The sequence below is a fragment of the Nansenia antarctica genome (assembly GCF_963989245.1).
Source record: "Nansenia antarctica genome assembly, chromosome: 9".
NCBI classification, from domain to species: Eukaryota; Metazoa; Chordata; class Actinopteri; order Argentiniformes; family Microstomatidae; genus Nansenia; species Nansenia antarctica.
The window spans coordinates 14,348,397-14,369,114 of NC_137679.1; the positions used below are offsets into that span (position 1 = coordinate 14,348,397).

Here is a 20,718-nt window from a genome sequence, read left to right on the forward strand (position 1 = left end):
CGGATAAACACCATATCTTTCTCTCTCTCTCTCTCTCCCTCTCTCTCCTCTCTCTTAACCCTTTCAGTGCCGAGGGTAGATAAACACCCTCTCTCTCTCTCTCTCTTAACCCCTTCAGTGCCGAGGGTGGATTCTCTCTCTCTCCTCTCTCTCTCTCTTCTCTCTCTCATCTCTCTCTCTCTCTCTCTCTTCTCTCTCTCTCTCTCTCAGTCTCTCTCTCTCTCTCTCTCTCTAGTCTCTCTCTCTCTCTCTCTCTCTCTCTCTCTCTCTCTCTCTCTCTCTCTCTCTCTCTCTCTCTCTCTCTCTCTCTCTCTCTCTCCTCTCTCTCTCAACCCCTTCAGTGCAGAGGGCGGATGAAGTCGGACAGATCGTCAGCATCCTAGAGCGCCACGGGCTACATTATATATACCACAAATACATATCCATGACGACGCTTCATGTTGTAGCCAATCAGAGTGGTGTTGCTAGGTAGACACCGCATAGAACACTTGGCACACTAGGTGGTGAGAGTTCTGGAACTCTCTGGCAGTGTTGGTGAATTAATGGAGCTCTGCTATCCTGAAACGTGTGTGTGTGTGTGTGTGTGTGTAAAACATCCCTCCTATCCTGAAACGTGTGTGTGTGTGTAATAACACACCTGTCTGTTCACAGTGTGTCTTCAGGGGTGCCGTCAAATAATTCTATATTCTGACGTTCATATGAATGAATGAATAAATATATAAATAAATAAATATAGATATAAATAAATAAATACAATATATATTGTATAAATAAATATCAATAAATATCATCAAAATCTGTCTCACGTGCCTCTTTCCCATGTCACAATGTGAAGTTGAAGTTGTGAAGTTGAATTAATGACATGTCTGCGGATATTGAAGATGTCGTTTTGGAAAGGGTGCCCACAGTTGTTCTATATGGATGATCGGTGACATTATTCTCTCGTCCGACTTCGGAAGCTAAGCAGGGTTGGGCCGGGTTAGTACCTGGATGGGAGACTACCTGGGAATCACCGGTGCCGTAAGTCTTTACCCAGAAAACGACACACCCCAGTGACCGTATGAAAATGGGTGAGATAACCAGCCTTGAATGGACTCGGTACGGTTCTCCTATCGAGACTGACACACCGAGAAGCAAAGTTCGGGAAATAATGCACAGCTTCGTTTTCATGCAATGAATTTAATACACCCAGACATGGTCATGCGCGCAGCAGGAGAGAGGGGGGCATTTTCTGGCTTAATAACTCAACTGCATCCTCTGTGTTTACGTTGAATGGACTGGATAGGTGTTTCCAGTAGAACATGGGAATATGAAAACTATGAATATGTCATTTATTTCCATTAATCCGTTCCATAAACTCCCACGTTTGTTCGGGCTATGTTTTCCGGTCACTGTGTCATGTGTTTAATACAGCATGGATGTTACGTGCCTAATGCCTTTGATGCGCACACTTGCCGCTTTCACTCCCTCCCCTCTCTCTCAATGGCCGCTGTGTGTGTGTGTGTGTGTGTGTGTGTGTGTGTGTGTGTGTGTGTTTGTGTATTGTCTATATGGGGCCGTCTGAGTGATGCAGTGTTGTTTTTGAATAGCTATATTTTAGACTGGGGTGCCTTGAGATTTTATGGACTTTTGAAGGGTGCTGTGACTGAAAAAAGGTTGAGAAACGCTGCTCTAACACACCTGTCTGTTCACATCCTCTAACACACCTGTCTGTTCACATCCTCTAACACACCTGTCTGTTCACACCCTCTAACACACCTGTCTGACCCTCTAACACACCTGTCTGTTCACACCCTCTAACACACTTGTTCAGATCCAGGTAACACACCTGTCTGTTCACACCCTCTAACACACTTGTTCAGATCCAGGTAACACACCTGTTCAGACCCAGGTAACACACCTGTCTGTTCAGACCCAGGTAACACACCTGTCTGTTCAGACCCAGGTAACACACCTACAGAGGACGTCTGAAGACTCGTGGCTAGGCCTGTCACAATTCCAAATGTTGCTGTACAATTGTCTCAGAAATAATTCTGATTACCGGTAACAATATAATTGTTTCACTGTCATGTGACCCAGATAACGTGATAACACAGCAACCTATGAAGTAAACCATGCCTCTTTATTATCACAAAATGGATTTTTCAACATGTATTCTCATCAATAAAAAAGGGACTGTGTGTCATCTAGTTATGTGTAGTTATGTGTTTCTAGCATGTCCATGTTCTATCAGCATGTTGTGATGTGCTTAACATGCAGAGCAGCTATCTAGCTAACGCCATGTACTTTGTTGTTAGCCAGCTAGCTTGCGATGTTCTTTGTTGTTAGCTAGCCAGCTAGCTAGATAGATAGCGTGTTGGACCACAGTCAAGATTGCCATTAGCCAATTATTTAATAACTGTTACAGGTCTACTCGTGGCTTGATGACAACTGTTCTGTTTAAATATGACCAGATATGACCTCTGACCAGGGAGGTCAAGATGAAAAGGTGAAAGGTCGTAAGCGAATGAGAAACACTAAGCACAGCGGCAACGCAAACCACCAGCTTAGCGACCGTCTCTCTACAGCTGCGTCCTAAGCTGTCGCTGCAAAGTAGCCGCAGGTAACGTGATTTAAATATAGACGCGTGGCTCAACAGCTGAACATTCGTCCCTCGGGGGTTTAAGGAAACAGAGGACGGGGGGTCGCTGCAGAAGAAGCGTTAGAAGTATTTCAAAAATATAGATTTTTCAGTTGACTCGCTGCGCGCGTGTACGACAAGACGTGCTGTGGAGGATTTCTTTGATGTTTGAGTCGACACTGCTCGAGAGAGACAGAAACACCAGACAGGAAGACAGAACCACCAGACAGGAAGACAGAACCATCAGCAGGCTGACACCATGACTCTCCTACTCACCTGGCTGTCAGTCATGATGGAGGGAGGGAGGGAGGGAGGGAGGACAGGAGAGGAGAGGAGAGAAGGGAGGGAGGGAGGAGAGGAGAGATGGCAGGGATGGAGCGAGGGAGGAGAGGTGAGGGCAGGGATGGAGGGAGGAGAGGAGAGGACAGGGATGGAGGAAGGAAAGGTGAGGGCAGGGATGGAGGGAGGAGAGGAGATGGACGGAGGGAGGGAGGAGAGGGATGGAGGGAGGAGAGGGCAGGGATGGAGGGAGGGGAGGAGGAGAGAGTCTTACTGAATTTGAATTGCTCCTCATAGTCCTCCTGTTTCTTGTCCTTCTGCTCCTGCAGCTTCTCAAACAGGGACCGCGGGTCATACGCCTCCTCTGGAGCCTCTACACACACAAACACGGACGCACACACACACACACACACAGACAGTGGAGACTGGTGTGAATTTTTGAGAGATGAGGGAAGGAGAGAGGGAAAGAAACAAGGAGAAAGGAAAGAGAAAGAAATGCTTCTAATGTGTGTGTGTGTGTGTGTGTGTGTGTGTGTGTGTGTGTGTGTGTGTGTGTATATAATCGTAGGTACGTTCGTGTCTGTGTGCATACAGTGGGGTGCAAAAATGTGGGCACCCCTGGTTGTTACAATTAACTCCCTGGACTGTTAATCTCCAAATGATTGAAAGCAAACCTGAACACTAAATGCTACAAGTTAAAGTTAAACATGACACCTTTCTGCAAATTTTAAAGCACAGTTTTCTTTTTTACACTTTTTATTTTAAATGATAAAAAAGGAAAAGGGCCCTGTGCAAAAGTTTGGGAACCCTTTTGGATTATTCTTTGTTACGTTTTGAGAAGATGATTACTAAGGCCCAGACCAAGGTGATTTACTCGTTAGGGCTTCAATGGGTTGAACTATATATTCTGAAGTAACTCCATGCCTTCTAAAGTATCAGACTGCGGTAGCTGCTGTGTCTGGTGTTAAAATACCATGGGTTCCACCAAACAGGTGTCCAAGGATGTCAGAATCAAGATAGTTCACTTCCACCTAGGGATGGACGGTTTCTAATTATTGAAACCGAAAAACCGTCAGAGAGTAAAACCGGGGTTTTCCGGTTAACCGAAAAAAAATATATAAAAAAATAAAAATAAAAAAAATTAAAAAGAGCGCCAATTTCAAATAATTGAGCCCTACTGCTACAATACACTCATGTCGAACACCATTAAAACACTGTAAGCACAGTCGCAACACAGCGTCTTCATTGAATGAACTGCTTTCTCAATATCTTGGTTCTTAGACAAAGTTTCAGCTGCTGCTCAATGTATTTAAATATTTGAATACTGCTCAATAATCACTGAAATATTAGACTTAGAATTATGCAGTGAACATACTTAAAGCTTTTCATAAAAACCACATGCCGCGAGACTGACTCGTCCTGAACTGTCGTAAGTCAATCAACAAAGAATGCCCCATCAAAATAAAAGTGCCCATGGTAGAGCTGTCAAAATAGAGCTTTCAAAATAAATGTACTAATACAGATAGAGATAAATACAGAACTACCTTTGCGTCACTAAGTGACCACGTATCTTCTGAGACATGCATTCTGTCATCACTTTCAGTAGCGCCTTCACACACAGTGGCGCTGTGCACAAACACTCTTGATCCGTATAGCTCTTGTTTTATTATATTGTGGTTTAGTAAATACTGCACTTGGAGTTACATTCAATGCATGATTTGTGCTATAGAACATAAATAAAGTTTGATTGATTGATTGATATCAAATCAAATCACATTTTATTTCTATAGCGCATTTCTCACAAAAGTGGTGCGCTTTACAGAGAGCAGCGAAAATGATCTTATTAAATGTAAGCGAGTAATTGTAAAAAAACTTTCCTATCTACCAATAACTGAAGGCAACTATCTTTCCCATAGAGTGATTCGTTACCCTTAAATATAATCCCAATTAGATATTAATCCTCAGTTATTCTTCACAACTGACCAAACCTCTCACTCATTGCGCGGCAGATTCAGACTGTATCATTGTTATTTTCACACACGACAAACATGTGACATGTTCCAGTTTTATTCTTATTCTATTTTATTCTTAAAAAAAAAAAAAAAAAAAAACGGTTTCAGACAGTTTTGATAAAAAAACGTTTCTATTTTTATAAACCCCGGTTTTCGGTTTAACCGAAAAACCGTCCATCCCTACTTCCACCATCAAGGAGAAGGCTACAAAAAACTCTGGCAACGTTTCAAACTACCTATTTCCACTGTCAGAAACATCATCAGAAAATGGAAAATAAATGGAACAATTGAAGTCAAGGCAAGATCTGGAAGACCAAGAATATTGCGTTCAACGTCATAAAGAGACCAAGTAATTTGATTGGACAAAAGGCATTCCATGAGTGCTGATCATATTCCAGAGCGAGTTTACGAACGCAGCCATAGTGTTGTAGGTCTCCTGTCACTAGTGCCATTCACGTGAACATGCGCATATTCGCTTCTTCTCAATGTAGTTCGCCGCTTATTTTCATGTAGTTCGATGCGATCGTATATTTTAGGTTTGAAGTTTTAAGACCAGCACATCGCAATACGAACTTCAGAATGACACTAATGATAGATTTCTCAATTTGAATATAGGATACTATCCAAAGGCTAGCAAATAAGATTGCTTCCATTGGGGAGGGACTGTAGTTACAAACATTTTTTGAAAATATTCCTAGATATTCATCCCTTTTGTGGCCAATCTTAATCTAAAAGGGTTAGGGTTAGGGTAATCACTGATTACCCCTACGTTTTTAAATAATTACAAAATATTGTTTAATGAATACATTTGAAAATTAAGGATACATCATTATCAAATCAATAGTAGTCAAATGTGTTATTTGCATACACATACACTCACTGGCCACTTCATTAGGCACACCTTGGGGTTGGACCCCCTCTTTTGCCTTCAGAACTGCCTTAATTCTTCGTGGCATAGATTCAACAAGGTGCTGGAAACATTCCTCAGAGATTTTGGTCCATATTGACACTATAATATCACGCAACAGCCCGTCTGGCACCAACAACCATGCCAGGTTCAAAGTCACTTAAATCACCTTTATTTCCCATTCTGATGCTGGTTTGAACTTCAGCAGATCGTCTTGACCATGTCTACATGCCTAAATGCATTGAGTTGCTGCCACATGATTGGCTGATTAGGTATTTGCAGTAACAAGCCGTTGAAAAGGTGTACCTAATGAAGTGGCCGGTGAGAGTATAATATATTATTATTCATATTATTGCTTTTTCAAAATCTTTGGATTTGGACAAGTAACTTGAGCTCTAGGACAAGTAAAAGATAAGTTCACTTGTCCGAAGGACAAGTACCTGAAAAAGCTTAATGTCAAGCCCTGCAGACACCGGTCTAGTTGTTCACAGGCAGGGCTTGACATTAAGCTTTTTCAGGTACTTGTCCTTTGGACAAGTGAACTTATCTTTTACTGGTCCGAGAGCTCAAGTTACTTGTCCAAATATGACGACGCACGTGTGTGTGTGTGTCTGTCTACTAACACATTACTAGTCAGTAATACATTACATTACATTCCAATTCCAACAATTACTGTGGATCTACGTGCACGCCAGAGAACGTTCGATTTCAGAGTTTAAAGTAAAGGGGTCATTCCAGCATTAATGTTTTGATTCAAAGGCATGATTTGCCAGATTTGGCATGATTGTTCTAATTTTGTTATTTAATAAAGTTGAATTTGGTTTTGGAATTTGAAATTATTTAATTAATCAATATTCACAATTAAGTAGTTGTGTTCTTATATGTTGATAATCCAGTGTGACAACTTGACTGACATAGTGTCACAATTTACCTGCTAATGGGGCAAATTGTCACAAATGCACAATGTCTATTTAACGGTCTACAGCTCTGTACAGATTCAGAAATAAGATATGAAGATATAATCAATACAAAGTATGTGCCCAAGACTTCCTTCTTTCATTTGGTATGACATTTATACCATTGTGATGTATTGTGCCCAGTAACTGTTAAAACAGCGTGTGACAACATACCCCGCGCTCCCCTACTCAGCGGACATAGATTGTTTGACAAAGCAGCATACATTGACAAGGCAGCTACATTGACAAGGCAGCATACATTGACAAGGCAGCTACATTGACATGGCAGCTACATTGACATGGCAGCTACATTGACATGGCAGCAGACATTGACAAGGCAGCAGACATTGACAAGGCAGCATACATTGACATGGCAGCAGACATTGACAAGGCAGAAGACATTGACAAGGCAGCATACATTTACATGGCAGCAGACATTGACAAGGCAGCAGACATTGACAAGGCAGCAGACATTGATAAGGCAGCAGACATTGACAAGGCAGCAGACATTGACAAGGCAGCAGACATTGACATGGCAGCATACATTAACATGGCAGCATACATTGACATGGCAGCAGACATTGACAAAGCAGCAGACATTGACAAGGCAGCAGACATTGATAAGGCAGCATACATTGACAAGGCAGCATACATTGACATGGCAGCAGACATTGACAAGGCAGCATACATAGACTAGGCAGCATACATTGACATGGCAGCATACATTGACAAGGCAGCTACATTGACAAGGCAGCTACATTGACAAGGCAGCATACATTGACACGGCAGCATACATTGACAAGGCAGCATACATTGACAAGGCAGCATACATTGACAAGGCAGCATACATTGACAAGGCAGCATACATTGACAAGGCAGCATACATTGACAAGGCAGCATACATTGACAAGGCAGCTACATTGACAAGGCAGCTACATTGACAAGGCAGCATACATTGACAAGGCAGCTACATTGACAAGGCAGCATACATTGACAAGACAGCTACATTGACAAGGCAGCTACATTGACATGGCAGCATACATTGACATGGCAGCATACATTGACAAGGCAGAATACATTGACAAGGCAGCATACATTGACAAGGCAGCTACATTGACAAGGCAGCATACCTTGACATGGCAGCATACATTGACGAGGCAGCTACATTGACAAGGCAGCATACATTGACAAGGCAGCTACATTGACATGGCAGCATACATTGACGAGGCAGCTACATTGACAAGGCAGCATACATTGACAAGGCAGCTACATTGACAAGGCAGCATACATTGACAAGGCAGCATACATTGACAAGGCAGCATACATTGACAAGGCAGCTTACATTGACAAGGCAGCTACATTGACAAGGCAGCTACATTGACAAGGCAGCTACATTGACAATGCAGCAGACATAGGCAGAACACCAGCAATGGTGCTGGTGTTTCGTCTGATGACATTTTGCGTTTCCTGCTTTTCCTGGCACCTGGCCAGTTTTAGGTGCTTGAAGGAACATTGTGCTTGTTGGCTTGAGTAAGGTGTCGGTTTCTTTCACTACGGACTTAATATGTCCACAAGCCAACTTTGCGGTCAAGAAGGTTGGCACCTTTGCAGGCAGTGGAGTTAATAACGTGCACGCAATAGCATTATAATTTCTGATACAAGCTACGCCGAGCCTCATAGGCAGTGAGAATGAGCTGCGGCATAGCTTGTTAAAACATTTATTACTTTACAACTTAAGGAGGAATTAATTTTGCGCATATTAATACATATTGATTGATTTTCCTCTTTTTTTTTACATTTGTTTTTTCAGATTTTATCCCTTTTTCACCCAATTTGGTATCCAATTGAACCCAACCTAGCATCCAATTATCCCCTGCCTATTGAGTAGGATCCGCCGCACGACCCCGTGGCCGGCAGCCCCAGAGGAGATCGCCAGGCAGACTAGCTGACTGGCTCCTCGAGCCCAGCACCGTTATTCCGGCACCCCGGGGGCGCTGTTGCGCGACGGATCCTTGTCCGGAAATAGTCCTATACCGCCCTCTGGAGCGGCCGCTCAATATGCCGCTCCCTGTGTGCCTCGGCCATATCCGGGTCTGGCGAGACCGGGATTCGATCCCAGTCCCCGGTGGGCAGCTTGCACTAGTGGCTAGTGCTTAGACCGCTACGCCACCGCGGGGCGATTTTTCTCTTTGTTTTGACTTGTCCGTCAGACAACTGCAGGAGGAAGTTCACTTGTCCGAACATAAAATGTACTTGTCCCAGACAAGCGGACAAGCCTTAATGTCGAGACCTGACAGGACAACAATACAGCGTACTGTAAACAACAAAGACCTACATGGCAGAGTTGCCAGAAAGAAGCCTTTCCTACGACCACCTCAACACAAAATTAAGCGTCTGAAGTATGCAAAAGATAACCTAGAGAAACCTGAAGCCTTTTGGAACAATGTGCTTGGGACTGACAAAACCAAAATGTAACTTTTTGGCCACAACCAAAGAAGGTATGTTTGGAGAAAAAAGGGTGAAGCATTTGTCGAGAAGAACACCTTGTAAATCTGTGGAGAGATCTCAAACATGCCGTGCATGCAAGAAGGCTGAAGAATATTTCTGAGCTAGAAGTGTTCTGCCAGGAAGAATAAAAAAAATTTTAAAAATGAAAGACTCTTAGCTGGCTACAGGAAGCGTTCGCAAGCTGTTATAGTTGCCCGAGGAGGAGTTACAAAGTACTAGCTGACAGGGTTCCCAAACTTTTGCACAGAACGTTTTCCTTGTTTTACAGTGAAATGTGTGAAATAATCATGTAATGTTTAAACTTTGTACCATTTTTTAGAGGCTAGGTTTGCTTCTTTTCACTTAGATATTAATTATAAAGGGCATTTTGACTAGGGGTGCCCAAATGTTTGCACCTCATTGATTGTGTGTGCATGTTTCCATATGTGTGGGTGTGTGTGTGTGTGTGTGTGTGTGTGTGTGTGTGTGTGTGTGTGTGTGTGTGTGTGTGTGTCAGGTCAGGTGGGTCAGGTGACTCACCTTCGGGGTCCTCAGGGTTCCTGACCTTCTCCCACTCCTCCTGCCTGACCCTCTTCTGCTCCTCGATCTCCGTCTCCGACACAAACTTCTTCTTCAGCTCAGCACCTCCTGCCCCGGTCGCCATGGCAGCCCCTGTAGACCAGACCAGAGGCATTAGGCTTTGGTTTTATTCAACTATATAATGCGTAGCCTTACACACTTACACGTGCACACACATAGTCATACACACTCCTACCCACATACATACACACTGATATGCAGCACTTTTGTGTAAAGAATGACAAACTGTATTCTGATTGGGTCTTGTATGTTCTTGTGTATTGATGCTCTTTGTATGTTTCTTGGTGTATTGTCTTTGTATGTTTCTTAGTGTATTGTCTTTGTATGTTTCTTAGTGTATTGTCTTTGTATGTTTCTTGGTGTATTGTCTTTGTATGTTTCTTGGTGTATTGTCTTTGTATGTTTCTTAGTGTATTGTCTTTGTATGTTTCTTAGTGTATTGTCTTTGTATGTTTCTTAGTGTATTGTCTTTGTATGTTTCTTGGTGTATTGTCTTTGTATGTTCTTGTCTTTGTTGTTCTTTGTCTACTAACGAGGACCACGTTGGATACAAGTGTTTCAGTACACTTTTACATGCTGTCCTCTGGGATGTTCTGTCTGTCTGTACTTTTTACCCAAATAAAAATCAAGCAAAGAGACGGTCAACAGTCAGCAACTACAGTACTACTACAAATGCGTTTAAAATAAATAAATAAAAGCAGCACTAAAAACACTTTGGGTTTGTAATGAGACTATGTATGGGAAACATGGCCAACACCGAAATACCGCCCAACCCTACGTGACACGTCTTTTTTGACAGGTTATATATTTTATTTTATTTTTTAATTAAGTTCTGTCATCACTTTCATAGCGTCTTCGACCACACAGACAGTGGAACTGGACAAACACTCTGAAGGTGTTTATTATACATCGCAATTTATGACGGTATTGACAAACACTGTTGCTGTTTTCATAAACCGTGGTATACGGTATAACCATATGACTGCCCAACCCTAATCAACACCACAGGCTGGACACAGGGTTGGACACAGGGACACAGGGTTAGAATGCATCAACACCACAGATTAGATTAGATTAAACCTTTTTGTCATTGCACAGACTGAGTACAACGTACAATGTATTGTTTGCTCTAGGCACAGGGTCAGCTATAGTCAGCACCCATGGAGCAATTAGTGGCTCAAGGGAAGAACAGCAGTGGTAGGCGCCTTAGATATGATGCCAGCATCCCTCCTGTCACCAGCTCACATGGAGCTCCCACCCTAACCTCTATACTACCTGCCTCTCCAACCTCTAGACTACCTGCCTCTCTAGCCTCTAGTCTACCTGCCTCTCCAACCTCTAGACTACCTGCCTCTCTAGCCTCTAGTCTACCTGCCTCTCTAACCTCTATACTACCTGCCTCTCTAACCTCTAGACTACCTGCCTCTCTAGCCTCTAGTCTACCTGCCTCTCCAACCTCTAGACTACCTGCCTCTCTAGCCTCTAGTCTACCTGCCTCTCTAACCTCTATACTACCTGCCTCTCTAACCTCTAGACTACCTACCTCTCTAGCCTCTAGTCTACCTGCCTCTCTAACCTCTAGGCTACCTGCTTCTCTAACCTCTAGGCTACCTGTCTCTCTAACCTCTAGACCAGAGGTTCCCAAAGTGGGTGCCGCGGCACCCTGGGGTGCCGCGGCACCTGTCCGGGGGTGCCGCCAAATCTGCTCGTAAAAAATAAATAAAAATAAATAAATGAAACAAGTATAATATACAATTATAATAATAATACATGAATAAACGTTTGTTTATTACATGTGCAATGGAGTTCATAAGCAAATAAAATATATATTTCTCAGATTTGAAAGATATTAATTTACTAACTAGGCCTACTAGTTACTAACTAACTACTCCTCACTGAAGTCTTGGACCAAGCGGTGAAAATGGTTAATTATGTAAAATCACGCCCGCTGAAGTCACGGCTGTTCAGCACATTGTGCAATGAGATGGGGTCCGAGCATGAGGGGCTCTTATTACACACAGAGGTCCGCTGGCTGTTGCGGGGCAAGGTGTTATCCCGTGTCTATGAGCTCCGAGATGAACTGATCACTTTTGTCAGTGAGCACGACTTGCCATACAAAGAACAATTGGAAGATGAATCGTGGTGGATTAAGCTTGCTTATCTGGCAGATATTTTCAGCCACCTTAATGACCTCAACATAAAAATGCAAGGGAAGGCTGAGAATATCTTGACAGCGACAGACAAACTGAACGGATTCCGATCCAAATTGAGACGGTGGCAAGATGGGGTGGCCAAGAAAAACATTGAAATGTTTACGTTGACGGCCAATGACGCAGCACACAAGTCAGCGTCTTTCTTGAATCTGATCGCTGCGCACCTACGTATGCTGGAGATTTGAGTCCTATTTCCCTCCAATGAACGAAGACTTTGACTGGCTCCGGGATCCGTTCAACCCCCTCTCATCAGCATCAGCCGCTAGTTTGAGCAGCAAAGCTCAAGACGAACTGGCAGAGCTCATTATGGACCGCACACTGAAGCTCAAACATGGTGAGCTAGGTTTGGATAGGTTTTGACTGCTTGTGGGACATGAATATCCATCTCTCTCAGAGAGCGCCATCAAGGTGCTTTTACCCTTCCCAACCTCCTACTTGTGCGAGCTGGCTTTTTCTTCTCTAGCATACGTCAAGAACAAGACACGCACGCGACTGTCAGTGGAACAGGACCTGCGTGTCGCGCTGTCCACTATCTCTCTCCGCATAAAGAGACTCTGCTCCCAAAAGCAGGCGCATGTGTCCCACTAATGCGCACAACATATTTCTTTGTTTTGTATTTCTCTCAATTTTTACAATTCTGTCATGATTATTATTGTTAAATTATTATAGTTGTGAGTTACCCGTTTGGTTCAGAAGATGTGAAATAATAATCTCAGAATGAGCATTGAAATGAGAATTACATTTTACGGCATTATTTTAAGCCCCCCAAAAAAGCATTGTTCCATTGATTGATTATACAGGCCTTTGATATTTTATTTGTGTGAAGAATTCCCTCTGAGTCTCCTCCCATATTGTACAATCCTTGAGGGCCACAATTTTATTTAATTTAGCGATAGTTTGACTGACCTATGCATTCTTGCCCATCCATTACAGTTCATTTATGACTTTTATTATCTTGTTAAAATTCATTGGGGCAATACTTATGTATTATATATAAACACACATTTTCAAACCAATTCATCGTGTATTGTTTTTAGTTTAAGCTCCGAGGCATTTTTTAAATCTTCGTAGAGTTGGGGTGCCATGGAGAAGGGGGAAAGCTTCAGGGGTGCCTTGGTTAAAAAAAGTTTGGGAACCTCTGCTCTAGACAACCTGCCTCTCCAACCTCTAGACTACCTGACCTCTAACCTCTAGGCTACCTGCCTCTCTAACCTCTAGACTACCTGACCTCTAACCTCTAGGCTACCTGTCTCTCTAACCTCTAGAGTCTAGACTACCTGACCTCTAACCTCTAGACCACCTGACCTCTAACCTCTAGCCTACCTGCCTCTCTAACCTCTAGACTACCTGACCTCTAACCTCTAGACCACCTGACCTCTAACCTCTAGCCTACCTGCCGCCCCAAGACAGGACACAGGGACTTGTTCTAGCTAGCTCTTAACATGGAAGTGAAATACAACGATAGGAATACAATAATAATAATAGAACAACAAACAATATAATCCACTATAGACATCTATAGTATATAAGAGCCAAACGATAATGGAGCTTTGGTGGAATATTGACCTGCTTCACTTGTGTCAACTCAATCAAGCACAGGAATGGAGAGTCATGGATTCATCTGTTGGATACAAATCCAGACAAAATAGACCATTGTCACACACACACACACACACACACACACACACACACACACACAACCGCACCCACACACACTACAGCTAGAGCTAGACTTGGCTTATGGCTCCCTCCAGTGGAATTTTGGTGTATAACTCATCATTTTAACCTTCAATCATAACAGTACAGTATCCACAATCATGGACCATTCTGGAAAATAATAACAGTACACTCTGTTGCAGAACTACTGATGTCCCACTGCTTACAGGCCACAAGCTGAGAGGATAACGTGCTGAACACTGGTGACTGTCCCTTCATTCATACACTACCTCACTGTAGATAAACTACCTCACTGTACATAAACTACCTCACTGTACATAAACTACCTCACTGTACATACACTACCTCACTGTATATAAACTACCTCACAGTACATAAACTACCTCACTGTACATACACTACCTCACTGTATATAAACTACCTCACTGTACATAAACTACCTCACTGTACATACACTACCTCACTCAGTGTTTCCTCTACATGCATTTATTGGTGGCGGGCCGCCACGATGGAATTTCCTCCGCCACGAATTGATTCAGTCCACACAAAAAAAAAATATAGAACATTTTAGCTGATTAAAATATATCTGATCCTAGATCAGCGCTATAATGGATGTTGACTAAAAGTGCACCTAAATCCACGCCCATCTCTCTCTAACCGCTGATCCAAAATCAGATTAATGACATTCAGTTGACGACGTGACACAAGGGCTCCTGATTGGTCTAAATGTGAACTGTGGTATTATTGTTATTGTGTACAGGCCACCGTAGTGACATCCGGGGGGTATTCCATCAACATCGCTAAAGGGAAAATCCAGGTTTAGTCTGATAAATCTCGCGAGAGTTCTTACAAATATCCAGGCATATTCTGATAGGTCTCGCGAGAGTTATCAAAAATAAGCCAGGATTTTCCTTTAGCGACGTTGATGGAATACCCCCCAGGTCAGGTGGGCAGGTTACGACGAGACAACAAGAGACCGGTATTGTAGAGCTTACAGAGCGAGTTAAAATAAAGACACTTACATTGAAATACAGAAGGACTCACGTGTATGTTTAATAGAACAACACGACATGGTGTCAGAAGTCCTGTAAGTGAGTGTTAAGAGTTAGATCGGCCGACAAGTGTCATTTGAGCTCGTGACGGTGAGAAGGGAGAAGAAAAGATGGATGCTAATGCTAACGCGGGAGCAGCTGCAGTCCAGAGAACGGCGCCAGTTTCAAGTGCTACGTTAGCAGACATTAGCAAGTCAAAAAACGATTCTTATGTGCCGTCACTTTAGCAACGACACAGTATTGTCAAGGGGAAAAGAAGGGGAGACGATTTTTTTATTGACAACGGAATTACATGCTGGAAAAACATGCAGCTAAAATTCAGGGAACATTTGGACAATAAGAGACACACGGGAGAAGTACGGGAAAACAGGGCTCATGTGGGTCTCATCAAAGGTAAGAGTTTGTTTTCTTTAACTCAGCTGATACTCAGCTGTTTACCGAATGCTCCATCTGACTGTGATTTTACTTCTGTAATGTGGTGGGTTGACATAATTCACGCACGGAACTATAGGTTGAGACTATTGTTCCGTCCGTAGTACCCAAGTTGTTAAGACTGTTCTATTTACTGCTTGAGTGTGTTGTTGACAATCGTTCATGTCCTTCATTAAACGTTTAGCTTTGTCATTTGATACGCCGCCTACGACTACCATCTCTCTGCACTACAGTAAACAGTTAATCAGTAACGTTAGCCGCTTTTGTGCTCATGTAGGCCTACTTCGTATTATATTATAGCTGATGATCTTTGTGTGTGTGTATGTGACTGTCAGTCACAAGTTTATATTCTGTATATTCATTTTTTTTTTTTTTGGGCCATCCTCTAGTTTCGGCTGTGATTAGAAAAAAAAAAAAAAAAAAAAAAAACGTTGTTTTGAGCGCGCGTGCGCGTTTCATGCGCGTGCACGCGAAAAAATCGCGCGCGCTGCGCGCGCAGTCACGGCCACCCGCCACCATTGTGAAAATTCCTGGAGGAAACACTGCTCACTGTATATAAACTACCTCACTGTACATAAACTACCTCACTGTACATAAACTACCTCACTGTACATAGACTACCTCACTATAGACTACCTCACTGTACATACACTACCTCACTGTACATAAACTACCTCACTGTACATAGACTACCTCACTATAAACTACCTCACTGTACATAGACTACCTCACTGTACATAAACTACCTCACTATAGACTACCTCACTGTACATAAACTACCTCACTGTACATAGACTACATCACTGTATATAAACTACCTCACAGTACATAACCTCACTGTACATAAACTACCTCACTGTACAAAGCTCATAACTGTACATAAACTACCTCACTGTACATAGCCCATAATTGTACATAAACTACCTCACCAGTGTTTCCTCTATAGACATTTTCTCCGCCACTAATTGATTCAGTCCACTTTATGACCGGAGAACAGAAAAAAACCAGATTGAAGCTAGTTTAGGCCGCTTTCAGACCTATATTTCGTTCTGATTTAGGGTGTAGTAAGTTACAATATGTTACAATTAACCTCGTCGGCAACACGCTTGCAAAACAGTTTTGTGATTGGTCCAAATTTAGCAGGACATTTGGATTTCAGGAAATCACTCTCCTCTCTCTCTCTCTTCGTCACCCGTCCCTTTAATCCTGTATCCTAATCGAAAATGCAACATCAGCGACGACTGTGGGTTATTGCATTTACTGCTGTTCTCTGGTTCTTATACCAGTGCTCACTATAGAGTATTTTAAATGAACATTCGTAATGTAATCTCTGATGTTCATGGTCAACTAAATCAGGCTATTTTGTGAAACAAATAATGTTCCCGAGCAGCCTCGCACCTAACGCTAGCTTCGAACTATTCATAGCATAAACGTTGGTAAATGTCACAAACGACACACTATTGGCAGGGGAAAAGAAAGGGAGTCTAATTTTTATTGACAATGGATGGTCAACGTGGTCTAACTACAGGGCAATATGTGCGGGGCAAAAATAATCTAAAATCATCACGAACAGAACGGCGGAGGTACGGGTAAACAGTGTGTAATCAAATCGGTGTCATCAAAGGTAAGAGTTGTTTTTCTTTAACTCAGCTGATGCATTACCTTGCTGTTGTTGTTTACCGAATGCTCCATCTGACTGTCACACTGTGATTTTACTTGTGTAAACAGTTAATGAGTAACGTTAGCCCGTTTTGTGCGTGTACTCTCATGTAGGCCTACTTCGTTTTGATGAGCTGATGATCTTTCAGTGTGTGTGTGTATGTATGTATGTATGTGACTGTCAGTCACAAGTTTATATTCTACGGATGTTGTTCAGTGCTGTATGCGCGTTCCCGGTTCCCTGTGTACTCTACTCTTGTGTACTTCATATTCGATGAGCTGATTATCTCTCGTGTACTTCATATTCGATGAGCTGATGATCTTTCTGTGTGTGTGTGTCTTAGCCTGTCAGTCACATGTAGGCTATATGTTCAGTGCTGTATGCGCGTTCCGCATGTTCTGCTGCAGCTGTAGGATATCTTGGTATTTGATCACCTTCTATATAGAATCACCTGTTCGGCTTTAATGGCTTAACCACTATATTTATTTATTTTTTAATGTTGCCACCCTCTAGTTTTCGGTGAAATTACGTCTTTGTTTTGAGCGCCAGTGCGCGTTTCATGCGCGTGCACGCGGAGAAAATTGCGCGCGCGCAAAATGGAACACTCCGCCACTAATGTGAAAAATCCTGGAGGAAACACTGCTCACTGTACATAAACTACCTCACTGTACATAAACTACCTCACTGTACATAGCCCATAACTGTATTTAGCTCATAACTGTATAGCTCATAACTGTAGGCTATATATCACATAACTGTATATAGCGCATAACTATAGCTCATAACTGTATAGCCCATAACTGTACATATCTCATAACTGTACATAAACTACCTAACTGTACATAGCTCATAACTGTACATATATATATATTAACTGTATATCGCTCATAACTGTACATAGCTCATAACTGTACACGTCTAAACTAAATTGATGTTTACAATACCACCTCTGCACATACTGTATAATTACACAGTTACCTATCACTACCTCTTGTTCTATTCATATCATGCCCTTATATCACTATTTGCTATTCTGGTTGGATGCTAAACTGCATTTCGTTGTATTGTACTTGTAAACTCTGCGATGACAATAACGTTGAATCTAATTGGGGACAGAGTGTTTAGGCCTGAACATTGACAGCCAGGCACTTAGCTGGCTAGCGGCTAAGTATCAAATGTCTGTGAAACGAACTTGGCTACAGGCTCAGGAGGCTCCTAGCCCCGTGTTACAGACCGCAGGGTGATTAAACGAGCAGTGAACACGTCTAGGGACACTGACAGTGTTGACTCGGCGACCTGACGACCTGATGGACGCACACAGCTGCAGTGTTGCTAGGTAGCATGTTGCTAACCGCGCAGGGAGATTGACAGCTAGGTAAGCTATACAGCTATACAGCTATACAGCGAAACAGCAACACCTCCTCACCGAATAACACAACCTAGGCGGAAATATGGTGAGTAAACATTCAATTCATGAGTTGACAGTTGACCCTGAAATGAAGGTTGAAGTACACGTCAGTTAAATGGCACATTTAGCATAGCCGACAACACAGGATAGCTACCTGTATCCACGAAGCCTCGTGTCCCAGTAAATATGGTCCGGTTGGGTTTTACTCGTGTCCCCGTAAATATGGTCCGGCTGGGTTTTGGACAGATCACTTTGGTTCCCATCACCGAGCGGTCTGACCCTGGCTTCACTAATAAATGGCATAATAATAATAATAATAATAATAATAATAATAATAATAATAATAATAACAATAATACTAATAACAACAACAACAATAACAATAATAGGCATAATCATAATAATAATAGTAATAATAATAATATTCTTATTAATAATAATAGTAGTAGTAATAGTAATAGTAGTAGTAGTAGTAGTAGTAGTAGTAGTAGTAGTAATAATAATAATAATAGTAATAATAATCATCATAATCATCATAATCATAATCATAATAATGGTATTATAAATGGCATAATGTAACCAAATAACGGTAGTTGGCAAACAGAGCTCCTTAAAAGTGTACGATGTCCATCCTCGTACTGTCTGTAGGTCATTAGCCTGTGAGATGTTGTCATGCCCAGTATTATTACCCTCTGTCTGGATAACATTATATTCAATTTGCAAACTAAAAATACACAATGAAATGTAAGTACTGTGTTATCAGGGGTCTCTCAGTCTGCATCACTGTATCTGACAGATAAACACAGAAAGTGCCTACTAGTAGTCTGCGCCTGGGAGGCAGACATCAGTACGTATAATAATAATAATAATAATAATAATAATAATAATAATAATAATAGTAATAGTGATAATAATAGTAATAATAATAGTAGTCTTGACTTGAAAATATTTGCTGAGGTTGCATCCCTAATGTAAACTGGCGGTGCATTCCACAATCTGGGTGCAGAAAAATCTATTCTTTTGTACATGTGGTACACAGAGAAAGCCAGCTCATAGCTTTCATGTGACGTCACAGCATAGTGGAAACGCCCACCTGACGGGCAAAAGGCACTTTTTGCGGGCAAAACCCACGGGCAAAACCCACTTTTTGCGGGTTAATAACTTTGATTTCCCGTGGGTTAGGAAAATAATTCCAACGTGTCCGGAAAGAGGAGGAGCCAGGGAATCCAAAAGTTTTTGAATGGAGTCGATCCTCCACTCCTATCACAGTGGACACAGCAAGGAGCGAATTAGCGGTAGAACTCCCGAACGCCCGGTTGATCGAGTTTCGTATTAAAAGTATATGTTCTCGGGGTGTCAGCGCGGTGTGTAAGGGCTCAAAATGACCGTATACTGATGGTGAATTTAGAGAAATTAAAACTGTGTTTGTAGCACCTCCATAGCCGGTGTTATTCACGGTCAAAGCCGGTCAAGGAGGCACCCTTTGCGGCTTAATAACTTTGATTCTCCGGGGGTTACGGTAAAAATTCCAACGTGTTCGGAAAGAGGAGAAACCAGGGAATCGAAAAGTTTTTGAATGGAGTCGATCCTCCACTCCTATCACCGTGGACACAGCAATGAGCGAATTCCCGGGTAGAAATATCCCCTCACCCGCTGTCAGCGGGAGTTCCGTCCAGCAGCGGTAGAACTCCCGAACGCCCGGTTGATCGAGTTTCGTATTAAACGTATATGTATACAACAACCTGTAGCGAATACCCTGGCAATCTAACAATTATATTAGAGTGTATAATGCATAAACTGGGCATAGTCATGGTCTTTGCTTGGCTGGCTGGTTGGCTGCATTAACCTGTTGTTGTTACTTGTATGTTCATTACGTTACTTCAAATGAATGCCCCCTAAGTCAAATCCATCAACTGAAGATAACTCGTGAGTTTAGAATGAGAAGGTTCTATCTCCGTTTAGAATGATAAGGTTCTATCTCCGTTTAGAATGATAAGGTTCTATCTCTGTTTAGAATTATAAGGTTCTATCTCCGTTTAGAATGAGAAGGTTCTATCTCCGTTTAGAATGATAAGGTTCTATCTCCGTTTAGAATGATAAGGTTCTATCTCCGTTTAGGGTAGTTCAGAGATATTGAGCGTCAAAGTTTTGACATTCCATTATGTTTTGTGAGATGGAACCTTTGTATTTTATTAACCGTTTGCGTCCACTCGCCATGTTGCTATGATACTTTTTGCCCGTCAGGTTGGTGGTTGCTAGGGAAGAAACCACGTGACTGAAAGCTATGAATAGGCCTGATATGCTAGCAAAAGGTCTTTCAGATATGTTGGTGCTGTGCCCGTGTGTTGTGTCCTGTTTATACCGCCAGTGGGCGCTAGTATACTAGTGATGTATGCAGTGACGGAAGTGATGTAT

At 42.3% G+C, this 20,718-nt stretch overlaps 1 protein-coding gene across 1 annotated transcript in view; it reads right to left on the reverse strand.

Annotated features, from left to right (window-relative positions):
• psme3ip1 (proteasome activator subunit 3 interacting protein 1) overlaps positions 1 to 18,475 on the reverse strand; it is a gene marked incomplete at its 3' end in the record, with an annotated part of 31,364 nt that extends 12,889 nt beyond the window's left edge. The window contains 3 exon segments of the mRNA XM_080539515.1: positions 3,174 to 3,272; positions 9,802 to 9,933; positions 18,458 to 18,475. Coding sequence (XP_080395641.1) covers positions 3,174 to 3,272; positions 9,802 to 9,925 — 223 coding nt within the window. The 5' untranslated portion in view covers positions 9,926 to 9,933; positions 18,458 to 18,475.
• Between the last annotated feature and the right edge of the window lie 2,243 nt (positions 18,476 to 20,718).